This window comes from Phyllostomus discolor, chromosome 5 (genome assembly GCF_004126475.2).
Source record: "Phyllostomus discolor isolate MPI-MPIP mPhyDis1 chromosome 5, mPhyDis1.pri.v3, whole genome shotgun sequence".
Taxonomy (NCBI): domain Eukaryota; kingdom Metazoa; phylum Chordata; class Mammalia; order Chiroptera; family Phyllostomidae; genus Phyllostomus; species Phyllostomus discolor.
The window spans coordinates 126,970,204-126,995,764 of NC_040907.2; the positions used below are offsets into that span (position 1 = coordinate 126,970,204).

General features: G+C 46.6%; 1 protein-coding gene across 3 annotated transcripts in view; it reads right to left on the bottom strand.

Annotated features, from left to right (window-relative positions):
* Positions 1-17,929, bottom strand: part of TSPAN15 (tetraspanin 15) — a 52,775-nt gene extending 34,846 nt beyond the window's left edge. The window contains exons 1-2 of one of the 3 annotated variants that reach the window (XM_036026863.1): positions 17,707-17,929; positions 5,490-5,615 (exon numbers count right to left, since the gene is read on the bottom strand). In XM_036026863.1, the coding sequence (XP_035882756.1) occupies positions 5,490-5,615; positions 17,707-17,802 (222 nt within the window). In that variant the 5' untranslated portion in view covers positions 17,803-17,929. The remainder of the gene's footprint in view (positions 1-5,489; positions 5,616-17,706) is intronic. The other 2 variants (XM_036026862.1, XM_028512813.2) reach the window with 2 other exon arrangements.
* Positions 17,930-25,561: the final 7,632 nt, after the last annotated feature.

Genomic DNA, 25,561 nt, shown 5'->3' on the forward strand with positions numbered 1-25,561 from the left:
TCAAGGCACAGCTGCTACAGTGTGAGGGGGAGGGTGTGTACAGGAGGAAAGAGGGCAGGGGCAGGGCGGGCAGACCAGTGGAGCCTTCAAGCCATTGGGACGACTCTGACTTTTGCTCCGAGTGGGTGGAAGGCACTGCAAGTTTGTAGAGCAGTGATCTGATCTGACTTTGATATTTAAATGAGCTCCTCTGACTGCTATACTGAGACCAGCCTGGGGAGTGTAGGTCAGGAGAGTAATCAGCCATCTGCTGCAACAACCCAGATTGGAGGTGGCATTGGCCTGGACAATGACAGGCATGAGGAGGTGGTGAGAAGTGGGCAGACTCAATATATTTTGACCTTGAAATAGGGAACCCACTGAAATAATACAAGCAGGGGAGTCACATGCTCGGATTTGCTTTCAAATGTTCTTTCACCCAATAGAGTAGTCACACAGCTCCAATGTCACCCCACGGCTTACTCATTTGTTTTCATGGGAAATGCACGTTTACAATACAGAGGGCTGGCAGTCAAGCTTGGCATGGCCAGCAGTGAGGTGGCCGGACATCAGGCATCTCCTAACATGGTATTCTGCACTTCCTGCCGCATCCCAAGGAAACGGGGAAGCATATCCACAATGCCAGGAATATTCTGCAGATGAACAGACCTGGAGGTCACAAGGGAATCAAAAGCCACAAAGGTGATCTAGACTGGGGAGACTGAGGAGACTCATCACAGCCCGAATGACGGGTGAGCCTTGAGTAGATCCTGGATTGGGTAAAATATCCCGCATCTGGAGAACAACTGAGGGAATCTGGATGTGAGCTGCACAGTTGATGCTCTATTTAATGGTGACTGTTTTTCAGGACAATGGTGTATGGGAGAACACCCTTGCTGAAAGGCTGAATGCTGAGGTATCTAAGGGTGAGATCATAAAGGCTGTGGTTTGCTTTCAGCTGTGCTGGCAGAAAAGTGATGTATTTATTGAGAGAGAGGGATTAAAACAAGATGTTAACAGTTGGTAACTCAAAGGCACACAGGTGTTCTCTGAACTCTTCTTTCAACTTTTCTGTGGGTTTAAGGGTTGTTTTTTTTTAAAGAAGTGTCATTTCCACCACCCCCACTTGGTGGGGAACCACTGGTTTAGTGCCCCCCATCTTGCAGAAGAGAAGGGGCCACTCTCAGCTCCATCCCAACCACCCTCTGAGCATGGGAACCACAGGACGAAGAAGTTCTCCCCCATGCATCCCTGGGTACAGTGACGTCCCAAACACCTCCTACACACTGGTTGTTTGCAAACACAGCATCTATGATTGGGCACCTCCAGGGCGTGTTGGGTCTCGTAAGCAGACTGTGGGTATCCAGCAGCCAGCCCTGGGTCTCGCTGCTCTGTAGGGCATCTCTCCCAGCACCTGGCCCAGGGCCCAGGGTGTGCAGTTGCGTGGGCACTCAGGGAGTCCCACATCCAGCCACCGAGGGAGGACTCGTGCAGGGGCCCCCACAGCTCCACACTGCTTCCCAGACCCAGCAAGCCTTTCCCTACTCGCTTTCTGCATTTCCCTAAGCAAGGAGATGGCAAGGCCCAGTAGGTCTTGGTGAGTCAGACAAATGCAGACAAGGGACACACAGCCATCTTCCCCAGGATTCCAGAACATTCAGGGCCTCAGAAGTTGCCTCTCACCTTTTTCGTTAAAATGAGATCCAATGCAGTACATGAGCTGTGTTGCTGGATGCTGATATTTTTTTAATGCATTATGGGAAACATTAGGGACAGTTGAAGAAGTTTTAACGTAGACTTGGTATTTTCTTAGGTGCAATCATGGAATTGTGGCTATATCTAAGAAGTCTTGTGGAGGTGCATTCTGGGATACCTGGGGTGCCCTGTCATGATGTCTGCCACTTAGTCTGACCCTTAGTTGGCCAAGTGTTGGAGTTACTGACTCTGCTTGCTAGGCATGTGGGTATTCACTGTATCCTTTCACCTTTTCTACGTTTTACATAATTTTACAATAAAAATGTTGAGAAAACAAGCAAGATCCAAGTTCCACCTCTTCCACAAGGAGGTCTGTTTATAGGTCTGAGTCTCCTTTTGGCCTGGGACATCCCCGTGGCCGCAGCCGGGGGTAGGCTCCCCGGGCCCTGGGGCAGGAAGCCTCCCCTGGCCTGGGAGTAATGCCCTCGCCAGATGTCTCACTGCTGACCAGGGCTAAATACAGCCTGAGACAGCAACCCACCTATTACACATCCAAGAGAGCCTCCTGGAAAACAGGACCCCAGCATGTCCCTCCCTGTTGTGGGGAGGCTTGGAGGAACAGAGAGAGAGGGTATCGCTGCCACCCCAATCCCCTCCTCCACTTTAAGACAGTTAGGACAAGAGAAGATGAACACGACAAATCAATGTCATGAGGAAACCCTGGTGCTGAAAGTGAGAGGGGGTCAGGGCTGTGATCGCCCTCTCCCTGGGGCTAGGCTGGTTGCACCAGCAAAGATCACGGCCAGCTGGGGCACACCCCACTCGGGAGATGCATGACCTTGGATGGCCTGCTTCCCTCCTCAGTGTCCGCTGCCTCTGCTCTTAAACAGGAGTGACCGTGCCGGCCCTGCGGTCATTCAGAGGACCCCAAGAGATGGGGAAACGCCTTCATGAACTGAAAGGTGCTATAACAAAGGAGAATCCCCGTTCTTTCTTTAAAATCAGCAGACACAAAGACTCTTATGTGCCCAAACCTGACCGCGGGTGCTGCTATTTTTCTTTAAATAACTGACTGCCTTTTTACTAAAATAAATATGATCTTGACCTACCCTAGTCAACACCTACGAAATCATTGATTTAAGGTACTATTTTAATATTCATTATGTTTAATATGCATTATGCATTATGTTTAATGCATATGTATTAAATGTTTTAATTCTCTCCCAGGGACTACCTACAATAATCTTGTGGATGTCGCCCTGGCCCCAGCCCCTCATTTTGCAGACGGGAATCTGAGGCCAAGACATAGGCTGTCACTCCTGTTAGGGTGGTCGGTGACACAGCTGTGAAAGAATTCACCAGGAAGAAAGTGCAGAGAGAAAAGTTTTTAGTTACTCTCCAAGAAAGGAGAGAACATGGTGTGGAGAGAGACACCAGCAGAGAAGTACAGAGATGGACGTGTGTACCCTGTGCCTGAGGGCGACCTCACCAATGATAGGAGCACCAGTCAGGTGCCCTGGGAATGGATTTAACCCACTCAGATAGGGGACTCAGTAGAAAGCCCATCTGAGAGACCACACAGGCAGGGAGAGAGAAAGCATGTTTGGGAGAGAAAGCCTGGCTGACCTGTGGATGTGCTTACCCCGTGTCCCAAGGGTGGCCTTACCAATGACTAGAGCACCAGACAAAGGGGAAGCAATAGGCTCTTTCGAACGTCAGGGGTGATCAGTTCCTGACCCTCCAGACCCCGTGTCCCAGGTGTCACCTGGGGACGGTCACGTAGGATGACTCCATGTCCAGAGGGCAGCCTTACCTTCTATCTCAGCACTGACAAAATGCATCCTGATGGAGGATTTCTTCCACAGCTTTCCCCATACCGATGAGGGCAAGAGAAAGTGTAATGGAAACAACTCCAGGTGCCACCAGAGCCATCGAAGAATGTCACCAGGGAGAAACTGGGTGGAGGGAGGGGCACCGCAGCCTGAGGTTTCCTTCTTCACAAATTTAAAACTTTCACAACCGTCCTGCAACTTTCACAAGCTTTCTCATCCCTTTAGAAATAACCATTTTTAGAATAAATCACTTTCAATCGCTATCCCTCAGAAGTCCATCTCCATGCCTTATGCTTTCTATAATTAAAACCATAAAATTTCTTTCCAACTTAATTTGAACTTAACTTTTAGAAACCTGGATTTCCAATAATGACTACAAAGTAAGCAACCGGCATTCCCTAGAATCACTTACAAACATCTCATGACCGTCAGAAACACAGGTCCCTCCACCGGCAAACACGCTCTCACTCCCAAGAAACCTCCAACAGAGCACAAGACGCTCATCCACAGCTTCAGATCCACCCCACAGCCTCTTGTAATGAAAAGCCAAGAGCAGGTCTAGCAATTTATATTTCAGTGTCTCATGTTATTTCAAAATAATTAGACATTCAATAACTTTTATCAAAATTTACTAATTTAGAAAGAAATAGCCGAAATAAATTATAATGATTTGACCAGATATAGCTAAGGTTTCCCCCCTTTTAATAAAAATTATCTCTCCAAAATTTTTATTTTAAAAGATGGCCTAGCCGGCCTGCGAACCAAAGGGTCATTGGTTTGATTCCCAGTCAGGGCACATGCCTGGGTTGCTGGCCAGGCCCCCAGTAGGGGGTGTGCAAGAGGCAACCACACATTGATGTTTCTCTCTCTCTCTCTTCCTCCTTTCCCCTCTGTCTAAAAATAAATAAATAAAATCTTTTTTAAAAAATGGCCGAGACAAGAATTCTTGAAGAAGACCAGGTATTTACATTCAAAAATATACAGAAAGAAAAGCAAGCTTCTCTTAGAAGACTTTGGTTTTATCAGGCAAAGGGGCGGAAAAGCAGCTTGAGTTTAACATGCCACTTTTTTCTCTGCACCGAGGCACAGGTTCTAGCAGCTCCCAGGTCTCCAGGAGGAAGATACGGAGTGTTTTATGGTCTAGGTATGGGGTGAGATTTTCTCTTATAAGGACACTTGTCATTGGATTTAAGGTACACTCAGGCAATCTAGGATGATTTCACCTCAAGATCCTGAACCTAATTATATCTGCAAAGACCCTTTTTCCAAATAAGGTCACATTCACAGGTTCTGGGGCATAAACATACCCACTGGGCAGGGTCAGGGTGGGGGGAGTCACCATTCAATCCACTGCAGAGCTTGCTGGTCAGATTCAGAAATTAAGTCCCCATTCTTCCACTAACTGGTCACCAACTCATCACCATGACCCCAAGCAAGCTCATGCCACCTGTCTGAAACTGTCCCCACCACCTGCTGCATTTCTCCTGTGGGGGCCAGAACTATAGGCCCCCAATACTCGAGAGATCGCAACCAGCTTCCCCACATGATGCCTGGACATCGGCAGTTCTCAAATTGTAGACACAGTTAAAGGGAAGAAACTTCTCACAGCTCACCTCCCAAGTGTGAGAACCCCTGACTCAAGAAACTCAGATCTGCTTCTATAGACTTCTTCAAGTTCCAAAGTTAACTACAGACCAGATAAGAGGATATTGTAAAGGTAAACCAAAAAGAAAGCAAAATTCTAGAACCATGGGACCCCCTGCCCCCACCATACATCCTGGTCCCCCGAAGAAGCCCAGCCTCTCACATTGCAAAGCTGTGGTTCCCCACCCCGCCACCAGCCCCTCCTAACCTGCCAACTCCCTACCCCTGCACCCCCTCTTTCTCCCCTGGTGAGCACGCTCTCTCCCTTCTGGGCCTACTCCCTCACTGGTGAGCCTCACCCAGATGGGAACACTAGCTTCCCCACCCACAGAGACTGACCAGACTGACGGAAAGGCTGGGAGCAGGATTCAGCTGGAGAGAAAGTTGTCTTGGAAACCAGGCCAGTCCCATCAGAATTGCCTCATAGGTACCTCCATGAGCTGCGGTTTCCACTCCAGCTGCACACTAGAATCACCAGGGGAAGTTTAAAAATTACAGGTGCCTAGGCCCCACCCCAGACCCATGGAATCTGAGGACCAGGTCTGGACATATGTACTTGTCAAACCCCCCAGGGACGGAGGCTTCAAGTCACAATCAATGCCCACTGGGCTGGGAGGTACTCTTTTGACATCAGGAAGTGACCCATTCTCAGAATTGATGCCAGCCTTGGAAGCCCCACCCCACCCCACTCCACATAGGAGACTTCACCCCAATGCATGACAGAGTGGGTGAGGGGCTAGCCTCCACCCACTGCCAAGCCACCTCAGGGTCCATAGCACCCGGCACACAAGAGCATACAGGCACTGAGCACCTGACCTCAAGCACCTGTGCAGCCCACCACACTGTACCCAACCCAGCCCGCCCCAGAACCGGAAACAGCTCGGGGAGGCTGTGTGACTGGTCCAAGGCCGCACTGCATCCTGGGAGGGGCTCTCCTGCAGGAAGCAGAAGAACTCTGGGCCCTGACCAGGCCAAGACTGTGTTCCTTCTACCCTCAGGGCAAATATTTACTTTCCTGCAGGCCAAGATGCAAACCCTTCACTTGTGGGAAAGTACCCTTTGGAAGAATTAAATAAAACACAGCAGGTGCCACTTCCACAGTAAGCAACTCGTCTCAGGAATGGGTGCAAATGGTTGGTTGTACCAGTCACTCCTCCCCTCAAGTGCCCCTGTATACGGAGCTCACAGTTGTTCTGAGGATCCAGTGAGGTAAAGTAAAGTATGGCCAGGCAAGTATAATATGGCGGTTCCTCCTGCAGCTGCCCCCACCCTCCCCCCAACCCTTCCCCACAGCCAGCAAGCTCTGGGCTCCTGCCTAGTGACACAGCTTCTCCCAGCATCTGCACTAACGCTTACCACACAAGGCACTCTGCTAAGAGAGACCTGAAGGCATCTCCCCATCCAAGTCTGGCCTCTGCAGGAGAGACAACGGTTATCCCCTTTCCAGGGACAAGGAAACTGCTGAGGCACAGGGAGTTGTCCGTAACTTGTCCCCGGTCATGCAGCCCATCAGACCTGCTGCTCACCCTGCCACTCCCTCTGTCGGAGATGCTCTCTCTGCAGGCCTTTTTATGGCCGGCTCCTTCTCACTGTGTGGGCCTCGGCTGAAACATCGGCTCCTCCGGAAGGCCTCCCTTTACTATCCTCCTGAGGCAGGCACTCCCATCTCACCCTGCCCGCTCCCTGATTTCCTCCAGAGTGCCAGTTACCAGCTGTGTTTATTCCTTGGCTTGCCAGTCTTCTAGAACCCGAACCAAGCCTTTCTTGCTCATAGTTGTTTCCTGGTAACTATCACAGGGCCTGGCATACCCAGTCGGCATCAAGAAAGTACTCATTAACCGAAAAGCAAACATATTGTCCCCACCGTGGAAAGAATGGCAGGTCAAGACTGGACTCTCCTGTCCTTACCTGTGTGGCTCACTCAGGTGGGCATTGTCCCACAGACTGAAAGGTCCCTGGGTAAATTCCCAGCAGGGGACATGATGGGTTGCAGGTTTGGTCTACAGTTGGGATCAGGGTGCATACTGGAGGCAATGAATTAATATTTCTCTCTCACATTGATATTTGTCGCCCCTCTTTCTCCCCCCTTTCTCCCCCTTCCCCTCTCTCCAAAAATAAATAAATAAAATCTTAAAAAATAAAAAGACTGGACTCTCCTGCCTTCCACTTAGTTGTCAGTTCAAATCCACTCAAATCCAAAGGTTCTTTCTGGGAAAGGTTTCTCTTTCCAATCCCCTGTGACCTGAGCTTACCCAGGAGACATCATTCCCTGTATGTGGAACCGGCTGGTACAGAAATTTCATATCAGTCCTTATCTGGTTTACTGAGCCCCACCCCAGGTTGGCACTGTGAGCCACCCAGAGAGAAGAGGCAGTGGAAAGAAGGAGGCAGCATTACTCCGGCTTCTCAGGAACAAACAACAAAGGCAGCAAGGTCCTGATCCAGCCTTACAACGTAAAACAATCCCCTCCTTCTGGGAGGGACGGTGCGCAGAAGCCAGGACTGAGAGCAAAGACACTTTCTCGGGTCTCAGTTTGCTCAGGTGCAGGGTGAGTGCATCAGAACATTCTCCAAACCTCTTCCAGGGCTGCCTTCCGGATTCCCTAGCCTTTACAGACTTCATAGCTGGGCTGAGGGAGGGCACGACTGCTCTGCCCCAGGCCGGAGCCCAGGCCCTTTGTTCCACATTTTCCCCGACAGCTCATTAGGCATGGCGAACACTGCTCCAGCCCAAAGGCTGCCTCACTTCCTGCTGTGTCACTACATTCTCTTTGAAATGCTTGCCTGGAACAAGAGGGAAATAGACCTGCCTAATGAATCAAGCACAATATTTTAAATTTAAGGAAATAAAACATGTACCTACACGCGTGAGGAGATGTCCCAATGGGTGTTTGCCAACACGTGACAGTGGCTGTCTCTCAGTGGCAGAACTGGAGGTGACCGTGACTGTCTTCGCTGTACTTACCTGAATTGCTTGAAATTTCTTAAAACTATGTGCGCATATTATTTTCACAAGGAAGCTCTTTTCAAAAGTTAGAAATTGAATCTACTCCCTTTCTCACCTGGCCTCATCTATTGCTTACATGGGAGACCAGGCACCTAGCTCCTTCCAAAAACCCACTGTCCTCTCCCCGCCCCCTGAGTCTTGACACCAAAGAGGTGCCACCTCTTTCAGGAGAAGGGGCATGGCTGTTAAAGGTCACGGTGACCCAAAGAAGAAACTGGAGTCAGGCAACCTGGGTCCTGGTCTCGGTCTGTCACTAACTTGCTGTGGGGTCTCAAGTGACTCACTTCCTCTCTCCAGACTTCCATTTAACTCTCAATAAAATGAAAACATGACACAGAAAGGTGCCTTTAGGGGCCCCTCTCATTCTCAGTTTATGGCTCTTCAGCACCTAGAATAGACAGGAAGGTAGGAAAAGAAGAGCTAACCCTTAAGTATCTAACACAGTACTTCTTATGTACCAGGCATTGCTCTCAGCATTTCCTATATATTAATTCAGGCAATTATCTCAGGAACTCCCGGGTAGATTTTAATATCACTCCTTTTACAAATAGAGAAATTGAGGCACATGGAAGCTAGTGTTTAGTCACTCAACCTCTAAGTGCCAGAACTAGGACTGGAACCCAGACAGCCTTGTCCAGAGTCCACAGCCTTAACCATTAATAGGGTTGCATAAAGAATCACAGGCCAAGCTCTGATAACAGAGCCCATGCCTGGACAAGGCAAAAAAAAGTTAGTATCACCTCTGACCCTTATTACCCTCACTACTTACCCACATCCACTTCCTTCCTACTCACTCCTCTAAGTTTTTTCTTCCTAATATACTACTAATATTCCCAAAACATAATAATGATTAGTTAACATCTCACATGCCAGAGCAACAGGCTGGGTGCTTTCTAGAGAGCCAGTGTCTCCATGATCAGCCCTACCCACTTAGCAAATTCAAGACCTCAGCAAAATCTAACACTGCTGATCACACACCCTGCTCAACATCTAATCCAGGCTCTGCCATCTCAAATCCTTGTTTACAAGACACAGATTAGGACTCCACCACCCCATTGCAACAAGGCTTTCCTGAGCACCTACTGTGTGCCCAGCCCCAAGACCGGCATTTGGAAGAAGATATGAATGAGCTACACTGCTGACCTCCAGGAGCCCACAGTCCAGCAAGGAAAAACAGTCATGTAAACGGATCTCTAGAATATCCTGTGGTCAGTGCTAAAAATAGAGGTATGTCCCCAGTGGGCCGAGGGCACATGTGCCAGAATGATTCACCCTGCATGGCGGGAAGAGTTGGTCTCAAGTGCCTCTCTGGGGAGTTCATTGCTTATGGAGACATCCTCAACAACCACCAGAAAGAGCAAAGAGCTGGGGACGAGGACACCTGTGGGTTCATGCCAGCTTTGCTGGGTGACCATGAAAACATCCTCTCTGGACCCTGAGGTCCCCTCTGATAGCAAGAGGGCCCGCAAGTGTGGGGAAGGAGATCACTGTAAGTGGTTCAAGGTCGTACTCACATAGACTCATGGACCAAGAAAAGTTTGCACTGCTCAACTCCCTTCCAATCCTCTCCATCACATAAAGGGGAAAATCCCAGTTTTGTGCCAGTTTGTCTGTAAGGCTCACAAACACTTGCCAGCCTACCTGCTTTTTGAACAAACAGGGCAGGCCTCAGGTTCACGGCGTATAGCACCCACAATATCTAGCTAAGATTCAATAACATTGTTTTCCTCATGCTGTATTTATTGTAACGGCATCTGCTATTTTTAATGAGAGAATAGTGTTTTCCCATTAGTAGCAGTGATATAAACCCTTCTTTAAAAACAAATTTCAGTTTAAAAAGTGAGTCAATTTAAAGAAATACAGCCCTGGCTAGCGTAGCTCAGTGGATTGAGCGCGGGCTGGGAACCAAAGTGTCCCAGGTTCGATTCCCAGCCAGGGTACATTCCTGGGTTGCAGGCCATAACCCCCAGCAACCACACATTAATGTTTCTCTCCCTCTCTCTCTCTCTCTCTCTCTCTCTCTCTCTCTCTCCCCCTCCCTTCCCTCTCTAAAAATAAATAAATAAAATCTTTAAAAAAAAAAGAATCCAGTTTAAAAAAAAAAAAGAAATACAGCAAATAATGTTACAATTGGTAAATCCTCTATGTGGAGGCAGTGCACCAACATCTATCAACACTGTAAGCACACATACAAAGACAGACAAAGCTGTCCTGTGCCCTTAGACATTTCAGGAATGGTTGCCAGTGGGAGGAAGGGGTAGGGTCCAGAAGTAGGAACACGGGAGGCTTCTGCTGTCCATTCTATTGGTTGTCCCAGGGGCTCATCATGCAGGTGTCTTCACTTTGTAAAAATTTATAAAGTTGGCCTGGGGTGGCGTAGCTCAGTGGATGGAGCGCAGGCTGGGAACCAAAGTGTCCCAGGTTCGATTCCCAGCCAGGGTACATGCCTGGGTTGCAAGCCATAACCCCCAGCAACCGCACATTGATGTTTCTCTCTCTCTATCTCTCTCCCTTCCCTCTCTAAAAATAAATAAATAAAATCTTAAAAAAAAAATTATAAAGTTGTATACACTTACGATTGGTGCATTTCTGCATATATATTATACATTCACATACCCTTTAAACAGAAATTCCACCTCTGGAAATTACCCTGCAGACATGCACACATATGTGCAAAGCAACACATTCAAAGATGCTCACTGAAGCACTGTTTACAGTAACTAGAAATTGGAAACAACCTGAGTTCCCCAGCTGCAGACTGATTAAATAATTTTTGGCATAGCCTACAGTGATTTCTATGCAGCCATCGAACAGAATGAGGCAACCCCTAGCAGAGCTCCAAAATTTACATGGATTTAAATCTAAATGAAAAGCTAAGGTTAGAACTGTTTATAGTGTGCTACCTTATGTGGAAAAAAAGAATATAATACATACATGTGTATGAGGGGGATCCCCCCAAAATGAGATTTATTTATTAAAAATTGTGTATTTATTCTTACATGTTTAAACTTCAATTACTTTTAAAGTACTCTCCATTTGGTGCAATACACTTATCAAGACATTTTTTTCACTGCTCTAAACAGTTTTTGAAATTGTCGATTTTGATGTATTTTAGAGCTTCTGCTGTTTTTTGTTTCACCTCTTCCACATTAGCAAAATGTTTCCCTTTGAGGACTTTTTTCCATCAGGGAAACACAGAAAGGTCACTCAGGGAGAGATTAGGTTAATAGAGAGGGTGAGGCATGGGTGTCACACTGTTTTTGGTCAAAAACTGCTGAATACTCAGGATGGTGTGGGCAAGTGTGCTAGTAAATCACCCCTCATTAAATGAGAAAATGAGTTGAAAGAGTCTTCAAAAAAAAACTTCAATGATCAGTTGCAGAGCTCAAAACTCGTAATCAGGATGCTCACAGAAATGATTGAGTACAGCTGCAAAATAAAGGAAGTGTGAAGGCTATACAAAGAGAAATAAAGAAAAATATATAGGGAACCAACAGTGAAGGGAAGGAAACTGGGACTCAAATCAACAATTTGTAATACAAGGAAGAAATAAACATTCAATAGGAACAGAATGAAGAAACAAGAATCAAAAAAATGAGGAGAGGTTTAGGAACCTCTGGGACAACTTTAAACATTCCAGCATCTGAATCATAGGGGTTCTACAAGGAGAAAAGGAAGAGCAAGAAATTAAAAACTTATATGAAAGAATAATAAAAGAAAACTTCCACAATCTGGCAAAGGAAATAGACATACAACCCCAGGAAGCTCAGGGAATACCAAACAAGTTGGACCCAAAGAGGAACACACCAAGACACATCATAATTAACTTACCCAAGATTAAAGATAAGGAGAGAATCTTAAAAGCAGCAAGAGAAAAGGAAACAGTTACCTATAAAAGAGTTCCCTAAGACTATCAGCTGATTCCTCAAAATAAAATTTACAGGCCAGAAGGGGCTGAAAAGAAGTATTCAAAGTCATGAAAGGCAAGGACCTACATCCAAGATTACTCTATCCAGCAAAGCTATCATTTAGAATGGAAGGGCAGATAAAGTGCTTCCCAGATAAGATCAAGTTAAACAGAGTTTATCATCACCAAGCCCTTATTATATGAAATGTTAAAGGGATTTATCTAAAAAAAAGATCAAAACTATGAACAATAAAATGACAACAAACTCACAACTATCAACAACTGAACTTAAAAAACAAAAATGAAAACTAAGCAAACAACTAGAAAAGGAACAGAATCACAGAAGTAGAGATCACATGGAGGGTTATCAGCAGGGAGGGAGAAGGGGGAGAATAGGGAAAAAGGCACAGAGAATAAGAAGCATAAATGGTAGGTACAAAATAGACAAGGAGGTTAAGAATAGTATAGGAAATGGAGAAGCCAAAGAACTTCTGTGTACGACCCATGGATATGAGCTAAGGAGGAGGAATGCCAGAGGGAATGGGGGTACCAGGCAGAGGGGAATAAAAGTGAGGGAAAAAATGGGACAACTGTAATAGTATAATCAATAAAATAAACTTTAAAAATAAATATTTACTCTTGTAATTAAAAAAAATTTTTTTAAGGAACCCACACACAGACTCACCTACTCAGACTCACTCCCTCTGAGCTCCAGCACCAGGGTAGCAGTTTGAAAGGCACCAGAAGCATACAGGGAGGAAGTGAAGTGTCTGGCATTAAGGAAAGCACTGGGGGACAGCTTTCTCCCACCCAGAAAGGCAGGCAGAGGCCCACAGAGCCACAGATTCAGCAGATGGGTGCTATTCCTGAGACTCTGTCAACCTGCTAACACTGTTTGCCCCACCCTAGAGATCCTGGAGACTGTCCTACACAATTTATGGGCCCACTCAAACTGTTAACCATGACTTTTCCATATGAATGGCTGGTCTTGGCTCATGCTTCACAACTTCCTAAATCCTATCAGATTAGCAAAGGCTGGCCTCACTGAGTCCCCAGGCCCCATACTTCTTAGTAAGTGGGCCCAGGTCTTGCATTTACAGCAGCCAGCCTAGATTCAAAGCTCGACTTCACTTGGGAATCTCCAAGCCCAGCACAAGTAGCAACCAACTCAGGTTGCTTTATAGCTCATGCAGGATGGCCCCAGGCAAAACACAAGTGCGGGCTGACCTTGGCTAACACCACCCAGGAAACCGCAAAGCCTTTACATCCAGTGCATAGCTACAGACCACATCAGTGGTCACAGCTAGTTCTTGCAGCTGAATGGCCTTGGTAAATCCCTCCCATTGACCTGTCAACAGCAATCAAGGCTCAACTCCAAGAGGAGGGTGTACCTAGCCCACACGAAGGGTACATCTCGAGTACCCACCTTGGGTGATAAGGAAGGTTGTACCACTGGACCCTACAGGACATCTACTACATTAGGCCATGACAGGGAGTCATAGTAGTTTTGCTTAATACATAAAAACCAACACAGGGAGACTGTCAAAATGAGGAGACAAAGAAACATGGCCCAAATGAAAGAACAGTTCAAAACTCCAAAAAAAAGAACTAAACAAAAGAGAGATGAGCAATCTATCAGATGCAGAGTTCAAAATACTGGTTATAAGAATGCTCAAGGAACTTAGTGAGGACATCAACAGCATAAAAAGATCCAGTCAGAAACAGGATTCACTAACTGAAATAAAGAACAATTTACAGAGAAACAGTAGAGTGGATGAAGCCAAGAATCAAATCAATGATTTGGAACATAAGGAAGCAAAAAAACAACCAGTCAGAATAACAAGAAAAAAAAATTTTTTTAAAATAAGGATAGTGTAAGCAGCCTCTGGGACAACTTCAAGAGTTCCAAAATTCTCATCATAGGGATGCCAGAAGGAGAAAAGAAAGAGCAAGAAATTGGTAATATATTTGAAAAAGAAAGAAAGAAAGAAAGAAAGAAAGAAAGAAAGAAAGAAAGAAAGAAAGAAAGAAAGAAAGAAAGAAAGAAAGAAAAAGGGAAAGAAAAAAGAAAGAAAGCTTCCCTAACTTGGTAAAGGAAATAAACATGCAAGTCCAGGAACCACAGGGTCCCAAACAAGATGGCTGCAAGGAGGCCCACTCCAAGACACATCATAATTAAAATGCTAAAGGTTAAAGATAAAGAGAGAATCTTAAACGCAGCAAGAGAAAAGCAGTTAGTTACCTACAGGGGAGTTCCCATGAGACTGTCAGCTGATTTCTCAAAAGAAACTTTCCAGGCTAGAAGGGATTGGCAAGAAATAGTCAAAATCGTGAAAAGTGGGGACCAACACCAAGATTGCTGTATCCAGCAAGCAATTGTTTAGAATTGAAGGGCAGACAAAGAGCTTCCCAGACAAGAGAAATGTAAAGGAGTTCATCATCACCAAACCATTATTATATGAAATGTTAAAGGACTTATTTAAGAAAAAGAAAAAGATCAAAACTATGAACAGCCCTGGCTGGTGTGGCTCAATGGATTGAGTGCTGGCCTGTGAACCAAAGGGTCACTGGTTCAATTCCCAGTCAGGGCACATGCCTGGGTTGCCAGCCAGGTTTCCAGTTGGGGGCGTGTGAGAGGCAACCACACATTGATGTTTCTCTTCCTCTCTTTCTCCCTCCCCTTCCCTCTCTCTAAAAATAAATAAATAAAATATTTCTAAAAACTGTGAACAATAAAATGGCAAAAAATACAAATGTATCAACAATTGAGTCTAAAAAACAAACTAAGCAAACAAGAAGAGAGACCAAATCATGGATATGGAGAGTGTTTTGATGGTTGTCAGATGGGAGGGGTGTGTGGGACCATGGGTAAAGAAATGAGGGGATTAAGAAGTACAAATAGGTAGTTACAGAATAGCTCTGGGGATGTAAAGTACAGTATAGAAAATGGAGAGCCAAAGAACTTATAAGCATGGCCATGGACAAGAACAATCATGTGGGGATTGCCTGAGGGAGTTGGGGGTGTTGGGTGGAAGGAGCAAAGGGGGAAAAATTGGAACAACTGTAATAGCATAACCAATAAAATATAATAAAAGTAAATGAAAAATATTTCGAACAATATCTTTACTGGATGATAAGATTTAAAGCAAAAAGTCTTACAGAAGGTGCATGGTCATGGTAAAAATTTATGGCCCCTTCCAGACTTACAGAGTGAAGTGAAAGTGTTAGCACTTTGGGCTTACAAAGTAAGTAACCCTTGGCACCACTCCTCCTCCCGAGGGATAGCACCAGAGTTAATGGGCTTTCCTGTAATGATTTCCAATTAACGGCAAACCCAGTGTCAGACAAATTACTTACACTGGACCTCCACCCTGCAGTTAAACTCTGGCACCTGGAGCTGCCCTGGCACAGTTGGCAGGTGACTGAGTACTTGGCATGGGTGGGGAGATGTTCAACAGAAATACTTCCAGTGATGGGAAGTCAGGGACTTGGTAAGGTAAACTCAGTGGGCTGGAGAGGGAGGATCCCAAGTTCTGAGGCACCCTCTGCCCCAAGAAAAAAGCAAAACAAGGGCCTTAAGTTATTCTGGGCTGCAGCAGACAATGACAGAACAAGGCCTTGAAAGTTCAATTTAAGTTTAACAGTATAATTTTCTTTTATATAACCAACATGTCACTCTCTCCCCACATCACTTATCCAAAAAACAGTTCAATAAGGTATGAAGCACAGTATCCATTATTCATTACAGATAGGAAAATAGAGGTACAAGAAGGTTAAAAGATTGGTCAGTGATTACATATGGAGAGAAGGGGTAAGGCCACAAACATACCCCCCACCTCTGACTCCTGGTCTTCCCTGATTTTCCTACCTCCCCACCCATCAACTGTAGCCTTCCCTCTTTCAGGTCTGACCTCCTGAGAGGAGAGTTCCTGAGTCCAGACAAGCAAGGAGCAGGCAACAAATCCCAGAATCAGAATTGAGGGGTGGTGGGCTGGCCTATGAGACCATCTAGCCCAACAGTTTTCTACCCTGACTACACACTAGAATTACCTGGAAAGCTTAAGCAAGTTAAATAAATACCTCTGCACAGGCATCTCTCATGTTTTTAAAACTCTCTAGTTAACTCTGATGCAACCTTGGAAGACAACCACTGAATGAGAGAACTCAAACCACCCCCATCCCAATCCCACATTCTCCTTTCTGCCTCCCTGGGGTTTCCACCAACAGGTCTATACTCCATCCTGTGGCCCCCAAACATACTGCTCATCTCTCTTCCACATTATGTAGTGTCAGAGACCCGGATTGGGAGCTGAGCTCACCTAGCTTTCCAGATGAGTAAGTCATTTAACAGCCCTGAGGCCCCCAATAGGCAAGTAACCTGCCTAAGATCTCCAAGAGCAAGGCTGGAATCTGGATCTCTTGACCTCTAGGCAAGTCACATCTGCAGAGGGGTCACATGGAAAGCCAGGTCTGACGGCAGATCTAGCATTTCCTGCTAAGAGAATAGACCCAACAGGGGGCTGAGGAGGAGACCAGGACTGTGTGCATGTTTAGGGGTAATGGGTGTCAGTCACTCCTTCTCCCCTTTCTGGGGGAGTCTGCCCTGTGGCTTACTGGCAGCAGGGGCCTATTCTACATTGCCAGGGCTGAAATTGGACTGTAGAAAGATGTCCCTTTTTCTAGGTGGGGGTCAGCCCAGTCTGAAATATCCATGAAGAAATACAGTCTCTTGGGACAGTTTACCAGGAGGACCCAGTTTCCCTGCCCACAATAATAAAAAAGGCGCACACTTCTTGAGCTCTTCACTGATCCCTGTGCTAAGCACTGCACTTGGCCTACCTCATTTAATCTCCAGAACCATCCTAAAAGTTCAACATAATTACCGTCTCTTTGCAGATGAGGTAACTATGGTCTAGAGAATTGAAGTCATTTCCCCAAGATCACTCAGTTAGAAAGTGGTATTGGCAGAATTTGAAGGCTGGTTCATGTCCAACTACCACCATCCTGCCCAGCAACAAGACAGAAGATGAGGAAAAGCCCAGTGGACACGGAAATAGTTACTAAGTACCTAGGGTGGCCAGAGACCTCCCCAGACGCAGTCTGGTGGAATCCTCCCAACCACTTCTCGGACAAGCACGGACAAGGCACACACATCCTCCTGGTGCATCCTCCTTCCACTCAGGAGGCAACCAAGAGCAACGGGGGAAACATATTGCTCAGGGGCATCAGCAAGTGTATAGTGAGGACGGCACTGGGAGTCCAGGGCCACAAAGCCTGACCACGTGTCTCCTCCATAGGCTGCTAGAGAGGTAAACTCTGTAATACCCAGCAGTCCAAGTGGGCGCGGCCGACGCGGGAATCAAGGCCTACCACACCACCACAGCCAAAGTACAGCGGATTGGTGGTCAAGTGCACACAGGTGAGACAGGCGGTACTCCTTCATCGTAGCCAACTAACTCTAACGCTCCTGACCAGGCTGCAGAAATACAGGCTGAGCTAGGTCATCCCGGTTCCTAGGAAGAGTGAGTGAGGAACCAGCCCTCCCAGGAGCAGCCACGTCTGGACCTAACCCCAGACCTGGCGTGGGGCGGTCAGGGAGTGTGCCCCCATCTCCATCCCCAGGCCCTACTGGGGCCACTCACCCAGAACACTGTAGAGTAAATGACGAGCGAGAACTTGAGCCAGAGATAGGAAAGGCGCGCGCAGTAGCGCACCTGCTCCGAGTCCCCGCGCGGCATCCTGGGCACACCAGGCGCGGGGCTCCGGGGCTCCCTGGCTAGGTCCCTGGCGGCAAGCAGCCCCACCTGCGGCTGCCTACCCAGCTGCCCGCCCAGCCGCCGCTCGCTGGGGGACAGACACAGCTAAGCCGCAATAACAGCAATAACAGCCGGGGCCGGGCCGGGACCAGCTAGCCCCAGTGACCAATGGGCGCGAGGCACCCGCCCAGCCTCTGGGAGGGGGCGGGCTGGGGGCGGGGCTACAGCCTACGACCCGGAGAAAGAGTAGGGAGCGATGGGACAGGACAGGGAGAGGTTTTTGCAAAGGAGTTCTCTTGCAACCATGGAAACGCCTGTATTAATGGGGCGTGACAGACTATGTACGGAGGAACTGCAGGAAAAGATTGAGCGTGCCTAATGCGGGGTAGATAAAAATGCATATTTTCCACTGTTGTCAAGAGAAAAAAGATTATGGGAGAAGGGCAGAACCTAATCGCTAAGGTGCTACAATGTGCAAGATGTGAACTGGGATAAAGAAGTGGAGTTGCTCAGCCTGAGGACGGAGTGCCCCATCTAAGAAGGTGCTGTGCAGCAAACCAGGGTGGGGCTAAGGGGCCCCACAGAGTTAGGGTCCCGAGTTTCCTTTTGTAACAGACACCGTTTACCCACTCAGTCTCCGGGTATCCCTTTCTCAGTGGCCGGGTGAAATCTCAACCCTGCTCTCAGGGGCCTTCTTCTCTGGGAAACCCTCCTCCACGCTCATCCTCAGGCCAGGTTAGGGTCCCCTTCCTTGCACACACTCAGCCCAGGTCTGACCCAGCCTCTCACAAGAGGCCCTCCTCCCCCTGGTGCCAGACTTGGCTGTGAGTGGTCTCCCACAGCTAGATGACCCCAGCTTGACAGCTTTCCTCGCTTCCCAGGCCTAGCTCAGCCTGGGGCTTGGGAGTCAATCTTTGACTATGGCTTTGATAATTAAATGTGTTTCCCAGAGGTCTTGAGCTCAAGGCAGTGCTGGGTGGGGTCCCTGGTGGTGACTGCAGGAATGGCACTCTTGTCCAGGTCCCTTGTCCTGAACTCCCAAGCCTCCCGCACTCGCAGACTCCCAGAAAGAGACAGACACTAGCCAGCCCAGCCCCAAGGGCTCTGCTCTAAAAGGGAGAAAGTAAGATTGGGTGTGAGGAGGTAGCAATGCTCTGCCATGAAGGGTTAAAGGGAAGTCAAATTTCTTGGTAGAAAAGGAGCAGGCCCTGCAAGGGTGTTTGCTTTGGGTAGAGACACAGAACCCCCAGATGAATAGCTGAATTCCAAGAAAACATTTTTACCACAGTGTTAATAGTTATCTTTCCTGTCCTTCAAGGAGGAGGAAACTAATTCCTCAGCCCTCTCTGGGGGACTAGCTTCCCTCACCCAGCTCTGCAGGGCTAGTCTTACGCCCACTCTCTGAGGCACTGGTCTCCCCCACGCCCCCTCCTTCCCTCCGAGAGCTAGTTCAGCACCTTGTTCTCTAAGGGATTCATCTGTCTCCTTCTCCCTGGAGGTTAGCCTCCTAGCCTACACACACCACACGCACACATCTGAGACTCTGCAAAATGCCCTAAGAAATGAAGCTGAGACACCCGTGCAGAGGGAGCCTGGAGCTCTTTGGGGCTGGCACAGCCTGCCCTGGGCTCCTGAGCTCCTTCATTGTCCCTCCCCACCCCCAACCTGAACCCCAAGTGCTGAGGGCTGCCCCTCAGCCATATCTGCAAACACTTGAGACCTCAGAAGTGGCAACCTATTTTCAACCTTTCCCTCCTTTTGCCAGGAGGGTTAGGGATCAGCAAGTCTGCTGCCAATCATGGTTTGGCCATCAACTTTTTTAAAAAGATTTTATTTATTTATTTTTAGAGAGAGGGAAAGGCAGGAAGAAAGAGAAGGAGAGAAAGATCACTGTGTAGTTGCCTCTCATGCACCCCCAACTGGGGATCTAGCCCACAACCCAGACATGTGCCCTGACTGGGAATCGAACCAGTGACCCTTTGGTTCACAGGCCAGCACTCAATTCACTGAGCCACACCAGTCAGGGCTGCCATTAACTTTTTTTGAGACCTAAAATATGTGGCATAGATAGTGTGACACACAGGTGTAAGTGTCACCCTGGCTGCAGATTAGAACCACCTGGTGAGATTTAAATGTGTCCTGATTAGGGTCCCCTAAGCAATCAAGTCAGAATCTGCACCTACAGGGACCTGGGAATCAGTAGCCCTGTAAAGGCCGGGTACTGCCTTTTCTGAAGTGCAGGCAGGTCTGAGCATCACTGGGTTAGAGGTAGTCATGAGGGTGAGGTGGTCAGCCAGCATTTTATCAGAAAGGCCATGCTCCAGAGGTCCCTTGGCCTACCCAGTAGTATGCTGATAAAGGTTTAATAACTGTCTTTCCATGGGGGAGGACCCTGTCACTGATTCCCATAGTGTAAATACTTCCACCATATCTGATTCCAAATTACCAACTGAAAGTCAATGAACCTGGGAGTTAGAGAAACATACACAATCAGCACAGCAGCCTCTGAAGCTCTCCTGGTCTCAATCCACCCCCACCCCATCCCCAAGCTTTACTGATTAGCATAGAGAATGCCATAATAAATGTATCAGTGAAATTCATGGCTTATTAATTAGCATGGCTGGAATTGGAAATGAACTCTTCTCTGGTGAAGTTAGCAGTATTCAAGATACGTAGACTGGCTAAAATGGTTTGGGTTACCACCCACTCCTTGTTCAGAGTAAAAGAATCTCCCTTAGGGATGATGCACTGGGCTGAATCTTTGAGGGTCCCACGTCGGAGGTATTCTGGTTGCAGATGTGACCATTAATCTAGCTGAATCCTGCCTCAAATGCTGTGTCTTCCTTGAGCGCACCTTTCATGCGAGGTGGTCAAGCACCTGAAAGGACAGAGGGCAGGGCCTTCAGTGACTTTACAGAACAGATCATATGAACCAGTTTTGTGGCTACTTCCCAAGTAAATGTTTGTTGTATAAATATTTGCATGGGTGACAGAATTTGTTCAGAGATCTGTTTCCATGATAGCTAGGCAGGGAGCTTGTAGGTGGAAATAAGTGACCCTCACTTTTAATGGCCACTGCTGTTTATGGAAAAGAAACTCAGGATTGTGCGTGACCAACTTGGTTTGCGTAAGTCTGCATTTGTGCCGCTAGACAAGTGACAGTGTCTGTGCCTCTGTTTCCCCGTGTGTGGAACCATGAGGTTGGATTGTTTCTCTTCTAGCTCTGACAGTCTTAGCTGTAGTCCTCACAGTCAAGTCAGTCAACAAGTGATACTGAGCTCCACTGTGTCAGGCCCTGCCCCAGGCTTTGGGCGCACAGCTGTAAACAGCAGAGACAAGAGCATCTGTTCTCTTCTGTTCAGGAGTGCGGGGTTGTGGGGACATGTAACACATATAAAACAAACATGAAAAGGGGAATCTCAGGTACTGACATGTGCTAAAGAACTTGGAAAAGAGCTTCCAGGTGAAAGAAGCAGAGGTAGTGGAAAGGCCATGAGAGAGGAAAAACTTGGAGAGGTCCCTGGGGCTCACACAAGGCACATAGGGAGAGTAGAAGAGGCCAAGGTCAGAGGCACAGGCAGAAGCCTCATAGCTTCAATAAACAGTGTAGGTTTACTTTGCAGTTTCAGTGAAAGAGTTCCTGGTAGGTTTTAAGCAGGGACCTGATACAGAATCTGATCTATGCTTCAGAAGACTGCTGCATGGAGGGTGGACAAGAGGGGGCTGGGGCTGGGGCATGAGGAAAGCTGGTTAGGAAGACATTGCAGCAGTCCCAGAGCGAGAAGGCTGTGGCTTGGACAGCATGGAAATGGTGACAAGAGGTTGCATTAGGGATATATCTTGGAGATGGAGCCAACAGGGCTTACTGATAGATTGGGTATAAAGTGTGAGAGAAAGAGAAATCAAGGATGATCCCGCGTGTTTTTACCTTGAGCAACTAAGTAGATGCTGCTGTCATTTACAAATGTGAGGAACATCAGGAAGAGAAGGGTTAGCAGAGGTTGGGTAAAAAATTACTTTGGGCCCTGGCTGGCGTAGCTCAGTGGATTGAGCGCGGACTGGGAACCAAAGTGTCCCAGGTTCAATTCCCAGCCAGGGTACATTCCTGGGTTGCAGGCCATGACCCCCAGCAACCACACATTGATGTCTCTCTCTCTCTCTCTCTCTCCCCCCCTCCATCCCTCCCTCCCCCCTTCCCTCTCTAAAAATAATTAAATAAAATATTTTTTAAAAAAAAATTACTTTGGCTATTTACTATTTTAAGATATCTTTTCAAAATTCAAGTGGATTTGACCAGGAAACTCAGAGGTGAGGTATAGGTTGGATTATATAAATTTGAAAGTCATCAGATCAGTTTAAACCGTGGTTCTACATGAGATCATCTAGGGAACAATGTAGCAAGAGAAGAGAAGACAAGGAAAAGCCCTGGGGTCCTCCAGCATTGACAGAATGAGGGACTGGCAAAGAAAACAGACAAGGTACAGCTGGTGAGGTAGAAGGATGATGAGGCCAGTGAAGTGACAGGAATGTCTGGAAAAGAAAGAGCTCCACAAAGTTTTTAACTTTTAGAGACCATGACTGGTGTGGCTCAGTGGGTTGGGTGTCTTCCCCCAAACTGAAAAGTCACCGTTCAATTCCCAGTCAGAGCACATGCCTGGGTCGCAGGCCAGGTCCTAGGTTGGGGGCATTTGAGAGGCAACTAATTGATGTTTCTCTCCCTCTTTTTCTCCCTCCCTTCCCCTCTCACTAAACATAAATAAATAAAATATTTTTAAAAAAGTTAAAAGAGGCCTGGCTGGCGTAGCTCAGTGGATTGAGCACAGGCTGCGAACCAAAGTATTGCAGGTTTGATTCCCAGTCAGGGCACATGCCTGGGTTGCAGGCCATGGCCCCCAGCGACTGCACATTCATGTTTCTCTCTCTCTCTCTTTCTCCCTCCCTTCCCTCTCTAAAAATAAATAAATAAATCTTTTTTAAAAAGTTAAAAGAGATGTGCAATAGGACTTAGTGTCCTCAGAACTCCTCTTAACACACTGAGGTTTGAATTATGTCCTATGAGGTCAAGTGGGAGTAGAACAGAAAACTGACCATCAGCTGTAAAGATGTGGGTCATTGATGACTTTGATAAGAGTCTTTTAATGATGCAACAGAGACAAACGCCAATTGAAGTGGATGGAGGAGAGAAAGGAAGGAGAAGAAATGGAAGAGGAAAGTACAGATAACACAGGAAATGCACACTCCCAGGCAGGTATAGGAAACCATTCACATGGGAAGGAGTACATAGATGAAATTCTTCTCAACCCACCAAATATCCTGTAAGGCCAAATATGCAAGAGTTAACTTCAAGGTTGGAGAATTTAAATAGCCAAGAATTTTATGCAGCTTCTCCATTGTTAAAGAACAAAATTCAAACTTCTGGCCAAGATGGAGGCATAGGTAGATAATGCTTTGCTCCCTCATACAACCAAAAGAAGGACAACAACAAACTTAAAAACAAAAAACAATCACAACTGATGGAAGATCAAACTGTGTGAAAGTCCAACAACTAAGGAGTTAAAGAAGAAACATTCATGACACTGGTAGAAGGGGCGGAGACAGAGAGGATGCGTACCCCAAGGTGGTGGCTGGTGGCCCAGACAGCTAAGGCAGCAGCTGGAAGACTGGGTGGTCCCACATTTGCATGCAGATAAACTGGGAGGAACAAATGGGGAGCAAGACAGACCTTGCAACCCAGGTTTCCAGTATGGGGAAATAAAGCCTCAAAACATCTAGCTACAAAAATCTGTGGGGGTTGTGATGGCAGGAGAAACTCCCAGTCTCACAGGAGAGTCCATTGGAGGGACCCATGGAGTCCTAGAATGTACGCAAACCTACCCACCCAGGAATCAGCACCAGAAGGACCCAATTCACTTGTGGGTAGTAGGGGAAGTAACTGAAAGTGGGGCAAGAGCCATCCCCCACATACAGCGCCACAACACAGCAAAGGGTTTGCCCAGCCCTGGCGAATATCTAAGGCTCCACTCCTTGCTATGTAGCAGGTGCGCCGAGACAAAAAATGTGGCCCAAATGAAAGAATAGATCAAAACTTCAGAAAAAGAACTAAGCGATGAAGAGATAGCTAACCTATCTGATGCAGAGTTCAAAACACTGGTAATCAGGATGCTCACAGAAATGATTGAGTACAGCCACAACATAAAGGAAGAGTGAAGTCTATACAAAATAAAATAAAGGCAAATATACAGGGAGCCAATAGTGAAGGGCAGGAAACTGGAACTCAAACCAATGATTTGTAATATAAGGAAGAAATAAACATTCAATTGGAATGGAATGAAAAAAACAAGAATTTAAAACAATGAAAAGAGGCTTAGGAACCTCTGGGACAACTTTAAACATTCCAACATCTGAATCATAGAAATGTCAGAAGGAGAAGAGGAAAAGCAGGAAGAAAACTTATTTGAAAGAATAATAAAAGAAAACTTCCACAATCTGGTGAATAGACATACAAACCCAGGAACTCAGGGAATTCCAAAGAAGTTGGACCCAAAAAGGAACACACCAAGACATATCATAATTAAATTGCCCAAGATTAAAGATAAGGAGAGACTCTTAAAAGCAGCAAAAAAAAAGGGAAACAGTTACCTACAAAGGAGTTCCCATAATAAGACTATCAGCTGATTTCTCAAAAGAAACCTTTCAGGCAAGAAGGGGCTGGAAAGAAGTATTCCAAATCATGAAAGGCAAGGACATACATCCAAGATTGCTCTATCCAGCAAAGCTTTCATTTAGAATGGAAGGACAGATAAAGTGCTTCCCAGATAAGGTAAAGTTAAAGGAGTTCATCATCACCCAGCTCTTATTATAAGAAATGTTAAAGGGACTTACCTCAGAAAAAGAAGATCAAAACTATGAACAATAAAATGACAACAAACTCACAACTATCAACAACTGAACCTAAGGAAACAAAAACAAACTAAGCTAAAACCTAGAACAGGAACAGAACCACAGAAATGGAGATCACATGGAGGGTTATCAGTGGGGAAGGGGAGGAGGGAATGGGGAAAAAGGCACAGGGAATAAGAAGCATGATTGGCAGGTACAACATAGACAGGGAGAGGTTAAGACTAGTATAGGAAATGGGGAAGCCAAAGAACTTATAAGTACGACCCATGAACATGAACTAAGGCGTGGGGTGGGGATCCTGGGGTGTGGTGCAGGGCAGAGGGGGATAAAGGGGAGAAAAAGTGGTGCAACTGTAATAGCATAGTCAATAAAGCATACATTAAAAAAAAACAAAATTCAACCAAGTAAATTGGAAGACATACTTGGCTTTAATAAGTAATTCATGAACTAGAAGAGCGCTCACAGGAGTTGCACAAACTCCAAGGAGTTGCAAATGGAAGTTGTGCAAAAGAGGCTGGGACTAAGAAGTTAAAACAGTGCATCATTTCAGGCAAAGACAACTCATAGGGAAGGCAGAGGTCTTATCAATCAGATCACCTCACTAGCCTGGATCAGGAGATTCTACAGTGACTGAATTAAAATCCCACTCCTAGAAGAGGCTAAAACCCCAATCAGGTTAGTTACTAAATTTTAGTTTGGTGGCGTGGCTTAGCGAATGTGACTCCATTTTGGCCTGTTGTTTCTTTTTTTAATAGCAAGAGGTAGAATCTATTTCTCCACCTCCTGAATCTAGGCTGGCCCTTGACTTGCTTTTACCAATAGAATGTGACTAAAGTGAGTG